Genomic DNA, 21616 nt, shown 5'->3' with positions numbered 1-21616 from the left:
TAGATTTCTTTTGATGTGGCCCTTCGGACTTCTTTGGAGCGCATTGTAACTGCTTCGAGGCTTAGTTTTGGTGATTGACAATGACGACTTGCCACCTTACCTTTTTCTTATGGTGGATTGGGTGTTTATTCAGCGGATGATGTTCGGCACTATGCTTTCCTTGCATCGCGTTTGCAGTCTACTAGTCTCAGGCTTCAATTCGCTTCTTCACAATTCTGGTATTGTTTGTCCGGGACTGGCCTTCGATGATGCTCTAGTCTTTTTAATAGGACCGTGGAGACTATCCTTATGAGTAACTCATGAAAAAATTGGCAGATATATATTTCATGGAGGTTATTGCATCTACAACATCCACTTTATCTTTATTTCTGCGTCAGGTTGCCTTATGGAAGTCTCAGCAGGGGGATCACACTTCTGTTTGGTTGCAGACGGTCCCAATATCGCGGTTGGGTTAGACTATGAATGGCAAGGCTTACCGTTCGGTTCTTTGCTACTGGTTGGGTGTTCCTTTGTTCTTCGTTTCGACACCATGTTTTGCTTGCTCAAGTGTTTTTGATGGGGACATTTATGGAGATCATGCAGTTTCTTGTGCTGAGATGGTGGGTATTAAAGATCGACATAACATTCTTCGTGATACCCTTGTTGACATTTGTTTTCGGTTTGGGATTTCTGCAAGAAAGGAGGTAAATGTTGGGTTGACTAGAGGGAACGATGGGGTTCTTCGACCTGCAGATGTGTTGCTTTATTCATGGAACAAAGGCCTTAATGTATGTGTTGACTTGATGGGGTCTTCTCCTTTAACACAGTTTGGGTTGTCTGACTTTGTTCCTAGTCATGTTGCGTCGGCTGCGGCTCAGCGAGAGCGGTACAAGTATGTGGAGCGTTGCAGGGCAATTGGTTATGGTTTTCTTCCTTTCTCCTTTTCTTCTTTGGGGGAATTAGATAAGGATATTGTTGCGTTGCTGAAACGGGTTTAGGCGTTCGCTAGGATTCAGGATATTGGTGCTCGTGCAACTGCTCACATCTTCAACAGGATCGGGTTCGCTATAGTTAGAGGGGTGTGGGCCCAGATTGTACCTCGGCTCCCCAATAATAATAATAATAATAATAATAATAATAATAATAATAATAATAATAATAATAATAATAAGGTGAATTCTCTCTAGGTTTTCTCCTTGGGAGGGTTTTTGATCCCCTCTAAAGTTTCTTCCTTGGGAGGGTTTTTATATCCTCTATTGCTAGATTTTTTCTAATTTTTTGTAATTTTGATCTGTACACCTGGGTGTACCATGTGCATGGTACACCCGGGCAAAAACGACATCCTCTTCTTCATAAAACGCAAGCACCAAATAAGCTTGAAAAAGCGAAAAGAACATCAAGTTAAGATAAAAAGAATACGAGATTTTCTCAGCATAAATCTTAAATTACAGGAAAATATCTACCCATGACTCACATTAACGAATAAAATCTTTTCAAAAATTATCATTTTTCGAAATCAGTTTTACTCTCTCTCCAAAAATGCAGTTTTTAATAATTTTTTTTTATTCTCTAAAATTATTTCTCCCAAAAATAATTTAAAACTTCGTTTTTAAATTTCATTTTCAAAATTTCAGCTTTCAAATTATTTATTTCGTTCAAATTTTTCACCAATTATATATATATATATATATAGTTATAATATTCATTGTAGGTTCGGTTTATATATTTCTTGTTATGTTCTATATGTAATTTAATAATGTTCTTTATTAGAAAACATGATGTACTTTATAGTTGTTTGTAATGTACAATTTATTTTTAAAACTATATTCTTTCCATATGTCCATAATTATATCATATAATGATTTTTATTATGTTAGATCTTTTGATAGATTATTTTAAATGTCCATGTTCCTTGATTGTAATTGCAATGTACTTTTATCGTCATATAATATTCATTGCTTATTGTGAATTGTTCTTTGAATTTTGTCTTTGGATTGTGGTAGGTATAATATATATAAGTTATGTTCATTAGATAATATTATCATGTTCTTTAATAAAATTACGAATGTTCTTTAGATCTGAAAAACAATCATCAATATAGAAAATCTCAAAAGGATATCGTCATCAACCTTCATGATCTTGATTTAAATATATATATATATATATATATATACATAGTTAATGATAATTAATATTAAAAAAATATAGAATTAATAATTGATATAAGTATTTAAAATTAATGTTATAATAATTCAAATAACATACAGGATAAATCAAATAACATACATGATAAATCAAAGAACATCCAATCATAGAACATAAAGGATAAAAATAAAGAACATTCATATGATTTTTCAATAATTATAATAACGAACAAAGTACACTTTATAAAGAACATCATCTTCAACCTTTGAAAAAAAAAATATAAAGAACATCATCTTCAACCTTTGAAATAAAAAAATAAAGAACATCATCTTTAACCTTTGTCATATGGATCTCAAATTCATAATATCAAAATTGAAAAAAAGAAAAAAAACACACAATGATATTTTTACAATAATTGTGCAAAATAATAACGAAATATAATCAACCTAATAAGCAAAATTCTGAAATTAAAATCATAACAAATAAAATTAAATTACCTTCTGCTACAATGTCCTCATATTCACCACCATTGTCAATATCATTATTATCTTGAGCATTATCGACATATAAAGAATTAATATCATGGCGTGATTCTGATTGGTACGACATTCTTTTGCTTTGTATTTCTTTCTTTACAAAATTCTCCATAAACTTTGTTCTCTCTCTCTCATAATTTGAAATTGAAATATGGTGAAATTTAATTTTGGAAGTTATGTAAAAATGGAGAATATCACGTTGAAATCCCATGAATTGTGGAAGAGATTAGTTTTTTTTTTTTTAAAAATAACAAATTGACACCTTGCAAATGAAATGTTAAAAACACATCATTTAATAGAAGGTGTACCATGAACATGGTACACCCTGGTATACTATACAATTTTCAAATTTTTTGAAGGTTTTACTTCACTCTTTTCCTTTTCTCTCTTTCTCTTTCATCTTTTTTCTTCTGATCTCAATTGTAAATTTTTGTAGGGCTTCCACCGATTTTTTTATTGGTGGTAAGCCCCAAAAAACTTTTTCATTGCTTTCAATAAATGGATCCTATCTTTAAGAGGGTTTTTATTGATAACTAGCTATTTGATATGCTTTTAGGGTGTTTTGAACCTAGTTTACTTGATAAAAATTGCGTTTTGGTTCATTTTTACTCTATTATTATGCAATTTTTGTGTATCCTATGCTTCACGGGTTGTTGGTGTTTTTGTTGAGATTCTAGGTTCAAAAGAACGACCAAATGGAGCCCATGGATACAAAGCCGAGGTTAGAAGCAAGAAGATGGATGAAAGAAGCCAAGGAAAGGAGCAATATAGAAGAAAAGATGAAAAAAAGGGCTTAGAAGACCCTGCACGGCCGTGCCAGACCTTGCACGTCCGTGCAGGAGGTTCCAGAAAGTTTTAGCAAGCTGCCAAGGCCTGCACGGCCGTGCTTAATCTGGCACGTCCGTGCAGAAGAGGGTGCACGGCCGTGCCAGACCTTGCACGTCCGTGCTGGAGTGCTCCAGAAACTCAGAACATGCTTGCACGTCCGTGCCAAATCTGGCACGTCCGTGCAGACCTGCAGTGAAACTCCTTCCTTGTTTTCTCCGTCCTTTTTATTTGGGGGTCATATAAATACCCCTTTAGAGCTCATTTGAGTGGGGAGGCAGTTTTTTAGAGCTTTCCTCTTAGTTTGTAGTCTTAGAACATTAAATTCTCAAATCATTAGTTAGTTCTCAATTATTAGCTTGGAATTATTCAAATTCAATCATTGTAGAAGACAAAATCCACCATTGTTGCTCACCTTGAAGCTTCATAGTAACCATTTCTTACTCATCTTTTCTACTTCCCTTTACTTTGTTGTTAATTATTTGCTAGTTCTTGCATGTTTTGGATTGTTAATTAGCTTAATCCTTAGTTTGAATTTGTTCATGAATTGCTTGAAATCTTTAATTGCTTTAATCCCCATGGATTGTGAGTAGTCTAAATTCTAGGGTTTGGGCAAAACCCTCAATGTAGTCACTAATTACTTGTTGCATGTGCTAATTTGGTTGTTGTGGGATGTTAATTAGTTGAGCTTAAGTGGTTTAATTGCTTAGTTCTTGTATATGGCCATTGCTAGAACTATTTATCCAAGCTTTCTCAACGAAGGATCGAGAGATGAACTTGAGTTAGCTCCCTTATGCTTGATTGACCCGAAATGCCATGAGAATTGGGATTACCGGTCAAGGGAATGTTTATGTCATCGTGATTATGCTTTAACACTTGTTTTATGCTATCCACGAGAGTAGGTTGTATTCATGATTCAAGTAATCCCTCTAGCTTGAGAGAGTAGTTGGGTGCTTTAGATGACTTCCCCTAATTTATCCCATTAATTTACCTTGATTGTTGCATGCTAATTGTGATTTGTGATGAAGTTGAGTGGTATAACCCAAGCCCTAGATTCATCTAAATATTGTTAACCTCCTCTTAGCTTAGTTGAATTGTGTTAGAAGAAGTTACTCAAAACCAACCCAATTTAGAATTTGTTTAGCTTATTTAAACGGTAGTACTCGGTGGTTGATTCAACGCCTCTCTTGGGTTCGACCCTTTCTTACCCTTACTATTGTTAGTGAGACCAAGATAGGAATTATTATCTTTGGTAGGCTCGACGACGGCCTATCAAATTTTGGCGCCGTTGCCGGGGAGGCAAAGTCACATTGAATGTATTATTGTTGAATGAGACTAGATGTGTGTATATGTATAGTAGTTTTCTTACCTTAATTTTTGTTTATGTGAGTTTAACTTGCGATAGTCATTGCTAACATTTTTCTTAGCTTTGTTTGACTTTGCATGACACGAAAGAGTAAGCAATCACCGCTTATTCCCGTTGATCCAGAGCTAAATAGGACTTTGAGAAACGTGAGGAGACTCTTGCAAGGCACACCCGAGTTTTCCATTGTATATTCGGATTCCGATCCGGAAGAGGTTTTTGGAGCTAACGAAGAAGATAACATGGGAGAGAATCCTCCTCAACCATTGTTAAGAGACTATGACCACCCCAACGCATTCCAACTTCGGAGTGGCATACGTCTTCCCACCACAAATGCAAACAACTTTGAACTTTTACCTCAACTCATCCGTATGATTCAAAGCGATCAATTCGGAGGTAGTCCTCATGAGTGTCCTTTTTCTCATTTGGACAACTTTCTTGAGTTGTGTACAACCATCAAGCAAAACAACATTTCGGAAGAGTTCATCCGTATGCACATGTTTCAATTCTCCCTCTGTGATAAAGCAAAACATTGGTTGAGAACGGTTGAAGAGGGATCATTGAGTACATGGGACGAAGTCACTAGAGATTTTCTTGGAAAGTATTGTCCTCCGGAAAAGACCGCCGAATTAAGAAGAAAGATCACCAATTTCAATCAAGACATTGATGAAACATTGAGTGAAGCTTGGGAGAGTTTCAAATATTACACAAGGAAATTCCCCCACCATGGTTTTACATCATGGATCATTGTACAAAGCTTCTATGACGGACTTACTCCTATTTCAAGGGCTAACCTTGATTCCGGGGCTGGTGGTAGCCTCAAAAAGCTATCGGTGGACGATGCATACAAGATGATTGAAGAAGTGGCCAAGCATTATGCATATGGAGGTGATAGAAGGCAACCTCAAACAAAGAAGGGCGGAATTCATGATCTTAGTGCAATAGATCTTATTGCATCAAAGTTTGATATGCTAGCTCACAAGCTAGATCAAGCCACCCTCACACCCTCAAGCTCTTCCTCGCAAGTCATGTCTTGTGAGACTTGTGGAGGAAATGATCACTTGTCCTCTTATTGCAACTCAACGAATCAAGAGCAAGCGGCGGCAATTGGGCAAAGGAATGAACAATACTCCCAATCCCACAATCAAAGTTGGAAGCCCCAACATAACACGGATGGAAGCAATACAACCAAGGCCCCCCACAAAATAACTACAATCAAAATCAAACCCAACCTCAAAACCACTACAACCAACCTCAATCTCAAAACCAACAAGCTCCATACCGCCATCCCAACCAAAGGGATCAAAACCACCAAAGATCACAATATAACCAACCCGCTCCTCCTCCACCACCTCCTCAAAAGACTAGCCTTGAGTCCGTTCTTGAAACTTTCATGACTCAACAAATAAGGAACAATGCGGAGATGAATGCAAACATCCAACAACTCCAAGCACATATTAAGATAATGGAGGGCCAATTGGCTCAAATTGCACAACAAGTTGGAAGTTCATCCTCCAATCCTAGTGGTCACTTTCCAAGCTCAACGGTAGTGAACCCAAAGGAGCAGGCTAAGGCTATCACTTTGAGATCGGGAAGGGGTTATGAGGGCCCGGTTATGAGTGAAGAGGAGCCACAAAAGAGAGATGAGGGAGTTGTGGTGAGAAGTGAGGATGATTTTGAAAATGAAGTAGTTGAAGTTGAGAAAAAATAGCAAAAGAGTGATGAGGGAGCCACAAAGAAAGACGAGGGAGATGAAGAAAGAATAGAAATGCCCCCTATGAGAGTATATAAGCCCCCCATTCCGTTTCCTCATAGAATGGTAGAGAAGAAGTTGAATGAGAAGTTTTCAAAATTTCTTGAAGTCATGAGAGGACTTCAAGTGAACATCCCCTTTCTTCATTCTATGTCACAAATGCCTACCTATGCAAAATTTTTGAAGGATCTTCTATCCAACAAGAGTAGGCTTGAAGAGAGTGCAACCATCTCCCTTCCTAAGGAGGTGAGTGCAATCATCCAAAACAAGCTTCCCCAAAAGTTTGGTGACCCCGGTAGCTATGCAATACCGGTAAAGATTGGAGATTTGGAAGCTATGGATGCTTTATGTGATCTTGGGGCAAGTGTGAGCTTGATGCCCTATTCTATTGCAAAGTCCTTGAAAGTTGGAGACTTGAAACCAACAAGAATGTCCTTACAACTAGCCGACCGCACGGTTAGGCTACCTTTGGGGATTCTTGAAGATGTGTCGGTTCAAGTTGGAAGAGTATTTGTGCCATGTGATTTTGTAGTAATGGAGATGGAAGAAGATTCAAGAGTACCCCTCATTTTGGGGAGACCATTTTTGAACACCGCGGGAGTGGTGATTGATATGAAGGAAGGAAGATTGACTTTGAATGTGGGAGATGAGAAAATTTCATTTTCATTCTCACAAACTTTAAAAAAGCCATTGATTGATGAAGTTCATAGAATTGACACATTGGAGAGGGACTTAGAAGAGTTCCGAGAAAGATTGTATGAAAGAGATCCTTTACAAGCCACCTTAACGGGAAGCTTAGTTGAGGAGGGTGAAGAAGCAAAGGGGTATGATCTCTTGCTCAACCAACCTTTGGCCCACGAGGTGATAAAATTTGAAGTGCTTAACGTGGAGGCAAAAGAGGAGAGGACTACGCCTCCTCCTAAGGTTGAACTTAAACCCCTTCCCCCTCTACTTAAATATGCTTTTCTTGATGATAGTGAGAATTATCCCGTTATTGTCAATGCTAAGCTCGATGACACCTCTCTTGAGAAACTCCTAGTTGTTTTAAGGAAGTATAGAGATGTCATTGGGTACAAAATTGATGACATTAAGGGGATAAGTCCCACCATATGCATGCATAAAATTCTACTTGATGATGATCATGCTTCCTCGATTGAGCACCAAAGAAGGCTCAATCCCAATATGAAGGAAGTGGTAAAAAAGGAAGTTTTAAAACTTCTTGAGGCGGGCATAATCTACCCTATCTCCGATAGTAAGTGGGTTAGCCCGGTTCAAGTTGTGCCTAAAAAGGGAGGCATGACCATCATCAAAAATGATAAGGGTGAGACCATTTCTACGAGGTCGGTCACCGGGTGGAGGATGTGCATTGATTATCGAAAATTGAATAAATCCACCCGGAAAGACCACTTCCCACTCCCCTTCATTGATCAAATATTGGAAAGACTAGCATCACATAGTCATTATTGCTTCTTGGATGGATACTCGGGATTCTTTCAAATTCCAATCCACCCCGAGGACCAAGAAAAGACTACATTCACATGTCCTTTTGGCACCTTCGCATATCGAAGAATGCCATTTGGGCTTTGTAATGCACCTTCCACATTTCAAAGGTGTATGATGTCTATTTTTTCCGACATGCTTGAATCATCAATTGAGGTATTCATGGATGACTTTTCTGTTTTTGGTTCATCTTTTGACACTTGTCTTTCAAACTTGATTAAAGTGTTAAAAAGATATCAAGAGGTGAACTTAGTTTTGAATTGGGAGAAATGTCATTTCATGGTAGAGGAGGGAATTGTTCTTGGTCATGTGATTTCTAGTAGGGGCATTGAGGTAGATCGTGCCAAGATTGAAGTAATTGAGCGCCTCCCACCCCCTACAAATGTGAAGGGGATAAGGAGATTTCTTGGACATGCGGGTTTTTACCGCCGGTTCATAAAGGATTTTTCAAAAATCGCAAAGCCGCTCACTCAATTGTTGGTAAAAGATGCCCCTTTTGTGTTTAATAATGATTGTTTGCTAGCATTTGATAGGTTGAAGGAGGCCTTGATTTCGGCTCCTATAATTCAACCCCCTAATTGGGAACTTCCTTTCGAGCTTATGTGTGATGCTTCGGATTTCGCTGTTCGGTCTGTTCTTGGACAAAGGAAGGACAAGAAGCTCCATGCTATCTATTATACTAGCAAAACATTGGATGAGGCACAAAGGAATTACACAACCACGGAAAAGGAGTTTCTAACCATTGTTCATGCAATTGAGAAGTTTAGGTCCTACTTGTTGGGCTCTAAGGTCATAGTTTTCACCGACCATGCGGCCTTGAAGTACCTCTTGTCTAATAAGGAACCTAAGCCAAGATTGATACGGTGGGTCTTGCTCTTGCAAGATTACGATATTGAGATTAGAGACAAGAAGGGTGCCGAAAATGTTGTGGCCGATCATCTTTCACGGTTGCCTATCTTTGTAGGTGATCTTGATAACTTGCCAATTGATGATTCATTTCCGGATGATCGACTATTTGCTATCCTTCAAGTACCGGCACCATGGTTTGCGGACATTGCAAACTACTTGTCTTTCTCTATTCTTCCTCCCGACCTCACCTATCAACAAAAAAGGAAGTTTCTTCATGATATTCGCCAATACTTTTGGGACGAACCCTTGCTCTTTAAACAAGGTGTTGATGGCCTTTTTAGAAGGTGTGCCCCGGATGATGAAATTGAAGGTGTTATCACAATGTGTCACTCATCACCTTGTGGAGGACATATGAGTGCTAACAAAACTTTGGCAAAGATCTTACAATGTGGTTTCTATTGGCCTTCCATGTTCAAAGATGTGTGGGGTGTAGTGAAAGCTTGTGACCGGTGTCAAAGAACCGGCAATATTTCAAGAAGAAGTGAAATGCCATTGAACAACATTCTTGAGTTGGAGATTTTTGATGTATGGGGCATAGATTTTATGGGGCCTTTCCCAACCTCTTTTGGGAATAAATTCATTCTTGTGGCCGTCGATTACGTGTCAAAGTGGGTAGAAGCGGTTGCATCTCCTACTAATGATGCTAAGGTGGTGGTCAAACTCTTCAAGAAGGACATTTTTCCGAGGTTTGGGGTGCCACGTGCCGTCATTAGTGATGGAGGTTCGCATTTTGCAAAGCGGTCCTTCCAAGCTCTTCTTCAGAAGTACGGTGTGAGGCACAAGGTGTCATTGGCTTACCACCCTCAAACAAGTGGTCAAGCCGAGATTTCAAACCGGGAGATAAAGGTTATCTTAGAGAAGACGGTGGATAGGTCTAGAAAGGATTGGTCTACGAAGCTAGATAATGCTCTATGGGCCTACCGCACCGCATTCAAGACTCTCATTGGCACCACCCCTTACAAGCTAGTATATGGGAAATCATGCCATTTACCGGTAGAACTTGAGCATCGTGCTCATTGGGCTATTAAAACGTTGAACTTTGACCTTCAAAGTGCCGGTGAAAAGAGGTTACTTGACCTCCATGACTTGGAAGAGCTAAGATTGGATGCATATGAGAATGCACGGATCTACAAGGAAAAGACCAAGGCTTGGCATGACAAGCATATCAACAAAAGAGAGTTCAAGGAAGGTGACAAGGTCCTACTATTCAATTCCCGGTTGAAGTTGTTTCCGGGTAAGCTAAAATCAAGATGGAGTGGACCTTTTACCGTCAAGAAGGTGTTCCCATATGGTGCAATCGAAATTGCCAAAGAGAATGGTGAACCGTTCAAAGTAAATGGTCAATGGCTAAAAGCGTACTTTGATGGTTTTGTGAATGAAGAGGCAAAAGTTGTTCACCTTGATGAGTTCTATATTCCTCACTAACATTTGATCCCGCAATGTCGTCAAGCTAGTGACGTTAAAGAAGCGCTACCGGGAGGCAACCCGAGTTCCTCACTCCCCCTCAATTATTATTATTTCATTTGTTTTATTTTTATTATTATTATCCCCTTTTTTCTTTTATTTATATATATATATTTTTTTTGTTTTGTAGGTATCTATAAAGAAAAAAAAAATTAAAAAAAAATAAAAAAAATAAAAAAAAAAGGGGAAAGAAGAAGAAATCGTGCACCATCAGGTATGCACGGACGTGCAGAACATCGCACGTCCGTGCAGAACATCGCACGTCCGTGCAGACGAAGGCAGAACCTGACTGGTGAAATCTGAAGGTTCGCACATCCGTGCCAAAAATCGGCACGTCCGTGCCAACCACTGCACGTCCGTGCACTCGAAGACAGAACAGATTGCCATTCAGCCAGGAATCTGCACGTCCGTGCCAAAATCTGCACGTCCGTGCAGATTCAACCTGCTCAGCAATATGACGGTTTCTACTAAAAATAAATAAATAAATAAAATAAAATAAAATAAAAAAATTATAATAGCAAAGACCCCCCCATGCTCACAATTCTCACTCCTCTTTCACACTCAAATTCTCCTTCCTCCTCCATACTCCATACTTCATACTACTCCTTCAAACTCCATACTTCCTATTTCTCACCCTTCAAACTCCATTTTTCACTTAAATCCCAACTCTAAACTACAAATTTCACTCCTCTTTCAACATTCTTCACAAATTACTACCCCTTTTCACCATCAAAACCCCAAAGTACCAAAATTTTCTCAAACCCTAACTTTCAAAATTGATTTGGGGGTTTCTTGAATTTTGATTCTTTAAGCAAATTGGGTGAAAAAGGACCATCAATCAACAACAAGGAGTACTAGAAAGGTTCATTTGCGGGTTCTACACCCACGATATTCTTGGTATAATCTTTCTAATCTCAAGTTCTTCCTTTGTAGTTTAAATGCTTGTTGGTTGATATTAGGAGTAGTAATAGTTGAAATTGTTGACATTTTGTTAAGTAATTGTGATTGTTGTTAGTTTAGTAGTATAAAAAAAAATTGCGTGAATTGAGAGCATTAAAATTTTGGTTGGTGATAGGTTTGTGTGAGTATGGATGCTTTTGGTGTTGGATTGTTGAATTGTTGTTGGTAAATTATGCACATTGACAATTTTGGTGTTTGATTGTTTGAATTGATAAGATCATTGTTGGTAATTTTCAGGCTTGTTCTTGTTGTGTGTTGGTTAGGTGGAAGACTTAGAGTCTTGTGTGTTCAAATACTTGTTCATTAGGTGTTGTGCTTGCTTGAAGTATTCTAAAAAAAATTTTTGATCATGTCAAGAAGAAACCAACCAAGAAACACCTCATCCGCTAGGCTTAGAAACCCTCCACCTCCATCAACCGTCGAACCACCACAAGTGGACACCCTAGGTATTGTCTTTAATAATTCGGATTTCATGGACAACTACCTAAGAATTAGTAGGAGAAGAATTCGGCCTACGAAATTTTACAACCATGAGGTAGCCGAAGCCTTAGGTGTAGAGAATGATGTGAGGCAACTTTTTTTTCAAACTGGTGTCCCAAATTGGTTAGAAATGCATGCTAACACCTATAAACGGCTTACTTTAGAATTCCTCTCCTCACTATATGTCCACCGAGATAACCGCAACAACCCCCGTTACCTGACCTTCCAATTGATGAACACCCATCACAAGATGACCATAGAACAAGTGAACCAAGCATTTGGGTGGCCAACGGATGGAAAATTCGGACCTAAGGATAAGCCTTCCCGAAAGCATAACCCGGGATCTTTTTGGAGAAAAATCACCGGCCTATTTACTAGAGATCCTAGGACCGACAAGGCCACGGCCATAGTACACCCCGCCTTTAGACTATCCCAGGGCCTAATAGCTAATACTATTTTTGCTAGGGGAGATAGTTCGGGTGTAGTTTCTAACCGTGAGTTGCTTTTTCTTTGGCACTTGAGTGAGGGTGACGAGAGGTTGAACTTAGGGGCTTGGCTTGTAGACCACCTAGATGATGTATCCTCGGGGAGTGGAGTGATAACAATTGGGGGGATGATCACTATTATTGCTGCTTTTCTCGATCTTAATTTTGCAGATTTGGAAATCATTCCCGGGCCAACGACACTTGACATCCGCTCCGTCAAGGCTATGCATTGGTTGGAGGAAGATGAAGAGGGTAGGACCTACACGTGGATGGTAAGTAGGCGCCCCTATGCAACTTTGCCAAATCCGGAAGCCACAGTTATTTACAACCCCGAGAATTGGGTCTTTGAGCCGGATTTTGAGTGGATCCCGGGTGGAGAAGATGACCAAGCCCAAGGCGGTGAGGAACAATTCCAACAACAACAACAACAGCAACAACATCATCAACAATTTCAACAACATCAACATCATCAACAATTTCAGCAGTAACAATTTCATCAACAACACGAGTTCCAACAAAGGGACCAAGAGGGTTACCAAGATCAAGGTGTGGGTGAAAATAACCCATACCTCTCTTTTGAGCAGCAAGTAGCCAACATGAATGCGAATTTTGCCCGCATGACCACCGAATTCGAGACCTTAAGGAAATCAAACGAAGATATGAGGACTTCTTTTGACAACATGAGAACAAGTTTCGAAGGTCTCAGATCGGAGTTGGGCGATTTCCGCACTATGTACCGGCATCTCTACCCAGGGGGCTCAAGCTCCCAAGGGGGCCCGAACCAATGAGTTAGTTTCTTCCTCCCCTTCTCTTTGTGCTTGCATTGCTTTAACATTGGGGACAATGTTTATGATAGCTTGGGGGGAGTGTTCTCTCATGTGTCATTGGTTCGTGTTGTGTTTTCGTGTTTCCATGATTGAGTTTGCATGTTGGTTTTTCCCATTCTCTTTTTCCCTAACATCCAAATCCTTTAAATCCAAATTTGCTCCCTTTGAAATCCAATACCCTAAATCCAAATTTCTTATCTTGTGATTACCTCTCTTATCTTTTCATTTAGATGTATAGTTTTTTTTTATTATTTTTATGCTTAGTTTAGCTAGCCTAATGCTGTAATTTTTCATTTCTTACTCAAAAAAAAAAAAAAAAAAAAAATCGAAAAACGAAAAAGATATTGAAAAATGAAAAAAATTGCCCAAGGATGAAACTCAAATGACGACGCTAATATGTTTTGCTTGCTTGACTCTTGAGTGATGAGTAAAAGTTCTTTTAGAAGGGTGTATGCAAGAGTTGGGGTCATTTAGAGGTCTATTAATCCTGGTTGCATTAGTGTATATGAAATGAAAATCGATGAATACTCAATTGCACGTCTAGCATAAGATATTGTTAAATTTGCCCAAAGTAGGATATGTTTGAGTCAAATTGCGGTCCCTTGTGCCCTTAATGTGCCTCCTTTCCTCCCCGAAATGAAACTCTATTAGGGAATTGGTTATACTTGTATTATGTGTAATAAGTGGCATAATAAGCCACACGTTTCGAATAAAGAAAGAGCCGCTCACAATTAAAAGAGGCGAGGGCAATAATGTTAAAAAAAAATAAAAAATAAATAGAAAAGAAGGGAGAACAAAAAAAAAACTCCCCCAAAAAAAAAATTTCTCAAAATTTTGATTTTCTTTTCTTTAGAGGTCAACTTGTGGATGCCTCCCACACATTGTCGAATATGTTGTTTATTGTTTCTTGTGAAATTCCCGAGTTAGAGTGTAATTAAGGGGCCTTGGGTGTGCATTTTGGGAGGTGGACTAGCATTTTGAGATTTTATAACCGAAAGAGGGCTCATTACAACTTTGGAATATCTAGGTGTGCTCTAATGAACTAGTAAAAGGCCAAAGGAAGTATCCTAGTGCAACCTTGTTTAGTTATCCTCTCTACCCCCAACTCATGTGTACATTTGTATGATCGGTAATTCTTGAAAGTCGTTCACTTGTCTTGCTTGTATCTCATATCCCGATGAGTTGACTTGGGCGAAAAATTAAACTTGTGCAATTTTTGGCGATGTGTTGTGGACTGCGTGAGTTGTGGGGCAAACTCATTGGAAACCCTCACGAGATAAAAACTCGTCCTCTGAGGCGACTTAGAGGTTTAAATTGCTTCTCACTTGTGCTAAAAGTGATGATGGTTGTCACCATGCGGATTTGTTTATGTATGCTTCCCCCTTGTTGCCTCTCCTTGGATTGATGATTAGCAAATTGTTTTCCTCCTTTGGTTTGACATGTTTGTTTTGCTCGAGGACGAGCAAAAGCTTAGCTTGGGGGGATTTGATAACTTGCTATTTGATATGATTTTAGGATGTTTTGAACCTAGTTTACTTGATAAAAATTGCGTTTTGGTTCATTTTTACTCTATTATTATGCAATTTTTGTGTATCCTATGCTTCACGGGTTGTTGGTGTTTTTGTTGAGATTCTAGGTTCAAAAGAACGACCAAATGGAGCCCATGGATACAAAGCCGAGGTTAAAAGCAAGAAGATGGATGAAAGAAGCCAAGGAAAGGAGCAATATAGAAGAAAAGATGAAAAAAAGGGCTTAGAAGACCCTGCACGGCCGTGCCAGACCTTGCACGTCCGTGCAGGAGGTTCCAGAAAGTTTTAGCAAGCTGCCAAGGTCTGCACGGCCGTGCTTAATCTGGCACGTCCGTGCAGAAGAGGGTGCACGGCCGTGCCAGACCTTGCACGTCCGTGCAGGAGTGCTCCAGAAACTCAGAACATTCTGCCAAGGCCTGCACGGACGTGCCAAATTAAGCACGTCCGTGCAGATGTAGCTGCACGTCCGTGCCAATATCTGCACGTCCGTGCGGAACTGCTCAATTCTTAGCAGTACGTTCTGCCTCAATTCTGCCCCCTCTGCACGTCCATGCCGAATCTGGCACGACCGTGCTTATGCTTGCACGTCCGTGCCGAATCTGGCACGTCCGTGCAGACCTGCAGTCGAACTCCTTCCTTGTTTTCTCCGTCCTTTTTATTTGGGGTCATATAAATACCCCTTTAGAGCTCATTTGAGTGGGGAGGCAGTTTTTTAGAGCTTTCCTCTTAGTTTGTAGTCTTAGAACATTAAATTCTCAAATCATTAGTTAGTTCTCAATTATTAGCTTGGAATTATTCAAATTCAATCATTGTAGAAGACAAAATCCACCATTGTTGCTCACCTTGAAGCTTCATAGTAACCATTTCTTACTCATCTTTTCTACTTCCCTTTACTTTGTTGTTAATTATTTGCTAGTTCTTGCATGTTTTGGATTGTTAATTAGCTTAATCCTTAGTTTGAATTTGTTCATGAATTGCTTGAAATCTTTAATTGCTTTAATCCCCATGGATTGTGAGTAGTCTAAATTCTAGGGTTTGGGCAAAACCCTCAATGTAGTCACTAATTACTTGTTGCATGTGCTAATTTGGTTGTTGTGGGATGTTAATTAGTTGAGCTTAAGTGGTTTAATTGCTTAGTTCTTGTATATGGCCATTGCTAGAACTATTTATCCAAGCTTTCTCAACGAAGGATCGAGAGATGAACTTGAGTTAGCTCCCTTATGCTTGCTTGACCCGAAATGCCATGAGAATAGGGATTACCGGTCAAGGGAATGTTTATGTCATCGTGATTATGCTTTAACACTTGTTTTATGCTATGTAACCACGAGAGTAGGTTGTATTCATGATTCAAGTAATCCCTCTAGCTTGAGAGAGTAGTTGGGTGCTTTAGATGACTTCCCCTAATTTATCCCATTAATTTACCTTGATTGTTGCATGCTAATTGTGATTTGTGATGAAGTTGAGTGGTATAACCCAAGCCCTAGATTCCTCTAAATATTGTTAACCTCCTCTTAGCTTAGTTGAATTGTGTTAGAAGAAGTTACTCAAAACCAACCCAATTTAGAATTCGTTTAGCTTATTTAAACGGTAGTACTCGGTGGTTGATTCAACGCCTCTCTTGGGTTCGACCCTTTCTTACCCTTACTATTGTTAGTGAGACCAAGATAGGAATTATTATCTTTGGTAGGCTCGACGACGGCCTATCATTTATTCTATTAATTTCTTTGTTTGTTCGCCTGCCAAAGATTGAAGATTTTGGGTTTCATAATCTCCGAAGGTATCTAGAAGGCTATATGAGTTTTTTTCACCTAAACAACTATTCATCTGTGGATCTCAAGCCGAATTAGTGCTAACTCACAGATTGTATTGCTTCGGATGAAGTTTTTTTTTATTATGGCGGTCGTTGATCGAATCTGCGATGTAACTAGTTTTAAGGTGATTTGTACTAGTGGTGGAATTTTAGATTTCCTAGGAATTGTTTGTAAGTGCCGTTTGATTATCTTTCATTAATGAAATCCTTTTTCTTCTTGTCAAAGTAGTAGTAGTAGTAGTAATAATAATAATAATAATAATAATAATAATAATAATAATAATAATAAATTAAGACGATTTTAACAAAAATCAAATCTAGTCAAATTAGAATTCATGTCTAATGTCAAAAGTCAAAATATGCCACTTAAAAAACGAAAAAGTATTTTTATTTTATTTTATATAGAAGCTACAGTAATTTGTAATCTCAATAACACTTTTACTTAATTTTTTTTGTGACTGGACAGAAAAGTATAGTTAAACCTATACGTAAATAACGTTAGAAGTATAAATGGTGTAACTATTCTGAGACGAAATTAATATTTTATTGGAATTTTCCATTTAGAATCATTGTAGTTTGGGATTTTACATTATGTACCCAATTTTAATTTTTATTTTTATTCTAAATGGTACCACTATACATTCAATTTATTCTCTACAGTAGCATTTCGTCTAACGTGGATTTCTCAAGACTCTCTCAAGGCTCGCAAGCTATAATAACATTGGACATTCGGATTTTAACAAGAACTAAAGAAATTATACGAAAATTAAAAGGATAGTACTCTAATTCTCGCAGGAATAGAGGGTCTCTTCCTAGTCGCAAGTAGAAGATGAACACAAGTCGCAACAAGTGATGTTTTTAATTAACAATCAAACGAGCAACGCTCAAAGGAGAAATTCTCAAAACAAATCTCTCATTATTATTCATTATTGATATGCACCCATATTTATAGGGTGAAAAATTGTATAATAATAAGATGGAAAACTAATAATCATATCCTAAAATAAGATAGAATATTAAGAATCCTAATCCTAATAAATCTCCTAATCATATTTTTAACCAACCACTAAATCTATCCTAACATAAATAAAATAAACAAATAAATATCCTAATAACTAAAACTCTTAAAGCCTAAAAACAGGAAAAATCCTTTCAAGTCAAAGGTAAAAACCCATAGGCAAAAATCCTAATAATTAATTAGTAATAACTAAAAGATAGTGTAGGTTTCTAGAAACTCCATGAATTATCAAGAACACCCATATATATTAGACTATTGCTCCCGCATCACCGTCAAATATATTATGTTATCTTCGACTAGGGTGTTAAAAAATTTATTTGTTAATATTTTAATAGGTTGTTTTAGCCCTTGGTGACCTTAAGGTTCAAGTTTAAGGTTGAAATTAGCAAACAAACACTTAAAAATGTCTCGATCTATGTGCAAAAAATGTCTCGATTTGTATATTTTTATTTGTTTCGCACAAAATAAAATGTTCGGTTAAAGTTTTGGGGGTTATTATGACCTTAAACGATCAAAATTTGCAGTCGAAATCAGAAAAATAAGGACCACAATCGCACAAATCTAATGTTTTATTTAATGGGATGCTATATTAAAGAACAAGTCAAAATTAAAATGGTACCATGTGAAATAAAAATAAAAATTAGGTATCAAATAGAAAAACTAAAACTATAATGGTACGAAATGAAAAATCTCTATTTTTTGTACAATATTTTGAGGTTCGCAATGTGGTGTTGTGGGCCGGATGATGTGAGATTTTAGGCCGTAGTTCAATTAGACGCATCATCGATAGGGGCTGCTCTTTAGTTTTGTTCCTAGCCTTAAATTGTGAGTGATGGACTGAATCTCACATTTCAAAAGTGATTATAATATGATCCTTATGAGCCCAAATTTCGAGTTGCACACTTGCACCAGTTGCACAACATGATCAAGACAAGGACTTGGGCTTGGTTTGAAAACTAGATTCGATCTCTCAATATGGATACCTACACATTAAAACAAAATCGAGAGACTTGTAAAATACTTTAATAAGTAATCAAGTACTGATTAGTTATTACGTCACAAATTATAAATAGAACGTATAAGAAAGGATAAAATATTGAAAAATTTAACAAGAATAATCCAATATTTGCTCCATTCTCTCAAAATAATCCTATCTTTGAATTATTTGGGAATAAAACCTTTGCTATCTATTTTCTCCTAGCAACCCTAACAGGTCACCCTACCCATCCAACCGGTTGCCAATCCACGTGTCAGCTCCGTATTGGTTAAATTTTTAATTTTAATCTATTAATTCTATTAATTAAAAAAAAAACTCCTTTCTTCTTTCTCCTTTCTGTTCCCATATCTCATGTTACCTTTCATGGCCACCATTAGCCCCATCCACCACTGCCACTTCCATGGTCACTGTTAACATCCACCATGCCGTACTTCCTCCACCCAGATAAGGAAAAAACAAAAACTACTCCCACCATTATCAACCAACATAATCCACCCAAAACCACAACCACAACCACAAACACAACCACGGCCATGACTATGACCAACCCCCACCCAACCATCAAGCCACCAACACATCACCCACACCACCTCACCAAATCCTGCATCGACCATTACCATGAGCATAGAGCACGCACCACCACTACCAACGACACTTCCTTGCACCACCAACCCACAACCACTTTTCCCTGCATCACAAACCAACATAATTCACTAACATCAACTTCCCAACACCAACAATAATGAAACTACTCCAGCAAGCAATCACCCACTTTGTTCAATCAATAAAAAAAATCAACAAATAGTTCTAAAATAAACCCAGATTTAAATTTAGGATTTTTTCACTTTCGTATAATTTTTTAAAAAAATTGTAGGAGTTTGGGTTTTACTAGTATTGCAATTGGTTGGGGTTTTGGGCTTTTGAGGTGGTTTTCAGCCAAATTGGGCGGTGACGGGGTGGGTAGCAGTATTGTATGGTGGTCGGAGGAGAAGTTGGAAAGGGGGTTGGTTGTGATTGTGGGATCGAAGGAAGACGATGGGTTTGTTGTGTTTGAAGGTGGAATGACATTGAAGAGAGAGGAGGAGAGAGAGGGGAAGCCATTGTTGATGGTTGGAGCTGCATCCAGCCATTGATGTCAGTAAGGAGAAAGAAGGAAGAAAGAACAAGAGGAAATTTTTTTTTTTTTTTACCTGATCTCTAGGTAACTGGTCACGAAGGCTTGTTGGGAGAAAATGGGTAATAAAGGTTGGATTATCCACAAATAATCCAAAGGTTAAATTATTTTGAGAAAATGCAGTAAAGGTTGGATTATTTTTCTTAAATTTTTCTAAAATATTAAGACTACTGAGTTGCTCGCATGCTTATTCATAAAAAAAAAAAAAAAAAAAAAATCAACTCCCATGCAATGTACAAGTATAAACAAATTTATTGTGAAACTTGTTTACAATAAGTTTACTAAATTTCATATGTGCGGTAAGTAATTGCTATCATAATATCAATGATAATGTATATTTTGGAACATAGAAAGGTTAAACATAATAATAATTGTTTTTTTTGTCAAAATAATACATAGTAATAACAATAATAATAGTTGCAATATTGAATTAATAGCCTTGTATTTTGCCAAAAAAAAAATATTAAAAAAAGACTATTGTTTATATTATAAAATAAAAAGAAATTAAAAATAACTTTAAACTAGAGGTGATCACTGGTGTAGGCGTCATTCAAAGCGCGCCTACGTTAAGCATGTTGTGAATATGCTTGGCCATCATAGGAAGTGGGAATTGATATATACGATTATGAATACAATTAGGGACAAAGCAAAGTAGGGAGTCGCTAACAAGTTTTTAAGGAACTTGTAAACCATTCACGGATCATTACAAGGCAACCACGATAAAGGGACAACGATAGACAACAACGATTGATCCGTGAAGGTACACCCCATTTATAATCCATGAGATTACTAACTCCATATGGTTCGGAACCACGAAAGGAGGATCGGGGATGATGGTACGAAGTGAGTCATGGAGTCACATCTGCCCGTATTGGCCTATACTCGATTCTTACTGTGAAAAGTGATTCCTGCGATCTCAAAGGCATACAAACAAATATTCAATTTTCTCCAAACTAATATTAGGCTATATTGGTTGAATGTTAATGCAACATATAATTTTAATTATATTGTGATCACTTGATTAAACAACAAGATTAAAAGGGAACCTAAACCAGTCGTCCAAATTATCTTATTAGGCATTATATTTGATTACATATTCCCTTTAAACATGCAATATGGTGATTATTACAATAACAATAGAATAAACATTAACAATGGAAGCAATTCAACCATAATAACATAACGATGATTAGTACATGAAAAACATAATAAAAATCGTTAGAAATATAAAAGGAACATGATTCCTTACTTTGATTGCGTTTGCTTGCAAATATAAAACAATAAACGTGTTAGTAACTTCAAGGAAAATAATAAACAATAATGAAAATAAATTAAATTAAATTAAAGTAAAGTTGATTTGAGGCCAAACCCTTAAACAGTTCTACCTTTCACGTCTTTGTTTAAGTGTGGAACTTCGGGTAAAGTACGGACTCCGGGGAGTGCTTAGGGGATGTGTGGTGAGAGAATAGGGAAGGATAGTGTTTAGGCTAGAGCATAACAGAGAGAAGAGAGAATGATTTGGTGTATAAGAGAGGAAGAGAAAATATTTGGTGCCCCGAGACTGAGAAATCAACCTCGTATTTATAGAAGAAATAAACAAGGTGATGCACAGAGCCCTAGAAATGAAATGCGCCGCGGTAGAAAACCTAAAAATTACCACGTCATGGCAGGATTTGCCGTGACACGACAAGAATTGCCGTGGCGTGGCGTTTCTGCCGTGACACGAAAAATTTGTTTTCCAAATTTCCGTCCAAATTCATTTTAACCCTATTTCTTAATCATTATGTACGTGATTTAGGCGTCGTTTCAGACTTCCGGACCTATTTAGGGTTTTATTATTTATTCATCAGGCTTAATTAATA

The 21616-nt window shown here is 37.7% G+C and overlaps 1 protein-coding gene across 1 annotated transcript; it reads left to right on the top strand.

Moving 5' to 3' along the window:
• The first annotated feature begins 5090 nt into the window (after positions 1-5090).
• On the top strand, positions 5091-6245 carry LOC110719191. Its single transcript, XM_021898093.1, has one exon. It carries the CDS (start codon positions 5091-5093, stop codon positions 6243-6245), a length of 1155 nt encoding a protein of 384 aa, XP_021753785.1.
• Positions 6246-21616: the final 15371 nt, after the last annotated feature.

The sequence above is a fragment of the Chenopodium quinoa genome, unplaced genomic scaffold (assembly GCF_001683475.1).
Source record: "Chenopodium quinoa cultivar QQ74 unplaced genomic scaffold, ASM168347v1, whole genome shotgun sequence".
NCBI lineage: Eukaryota > Viridiplantae > Streptophyta > Magnoliopsida > Caryophyllales > Amaranthaceae > Chenopodium > Chenopodium quinoa.
Note: the sequence above shows the minus strand (reverse complement) of the source record. Positions and strands in the feature narration are given on the sequence as shown.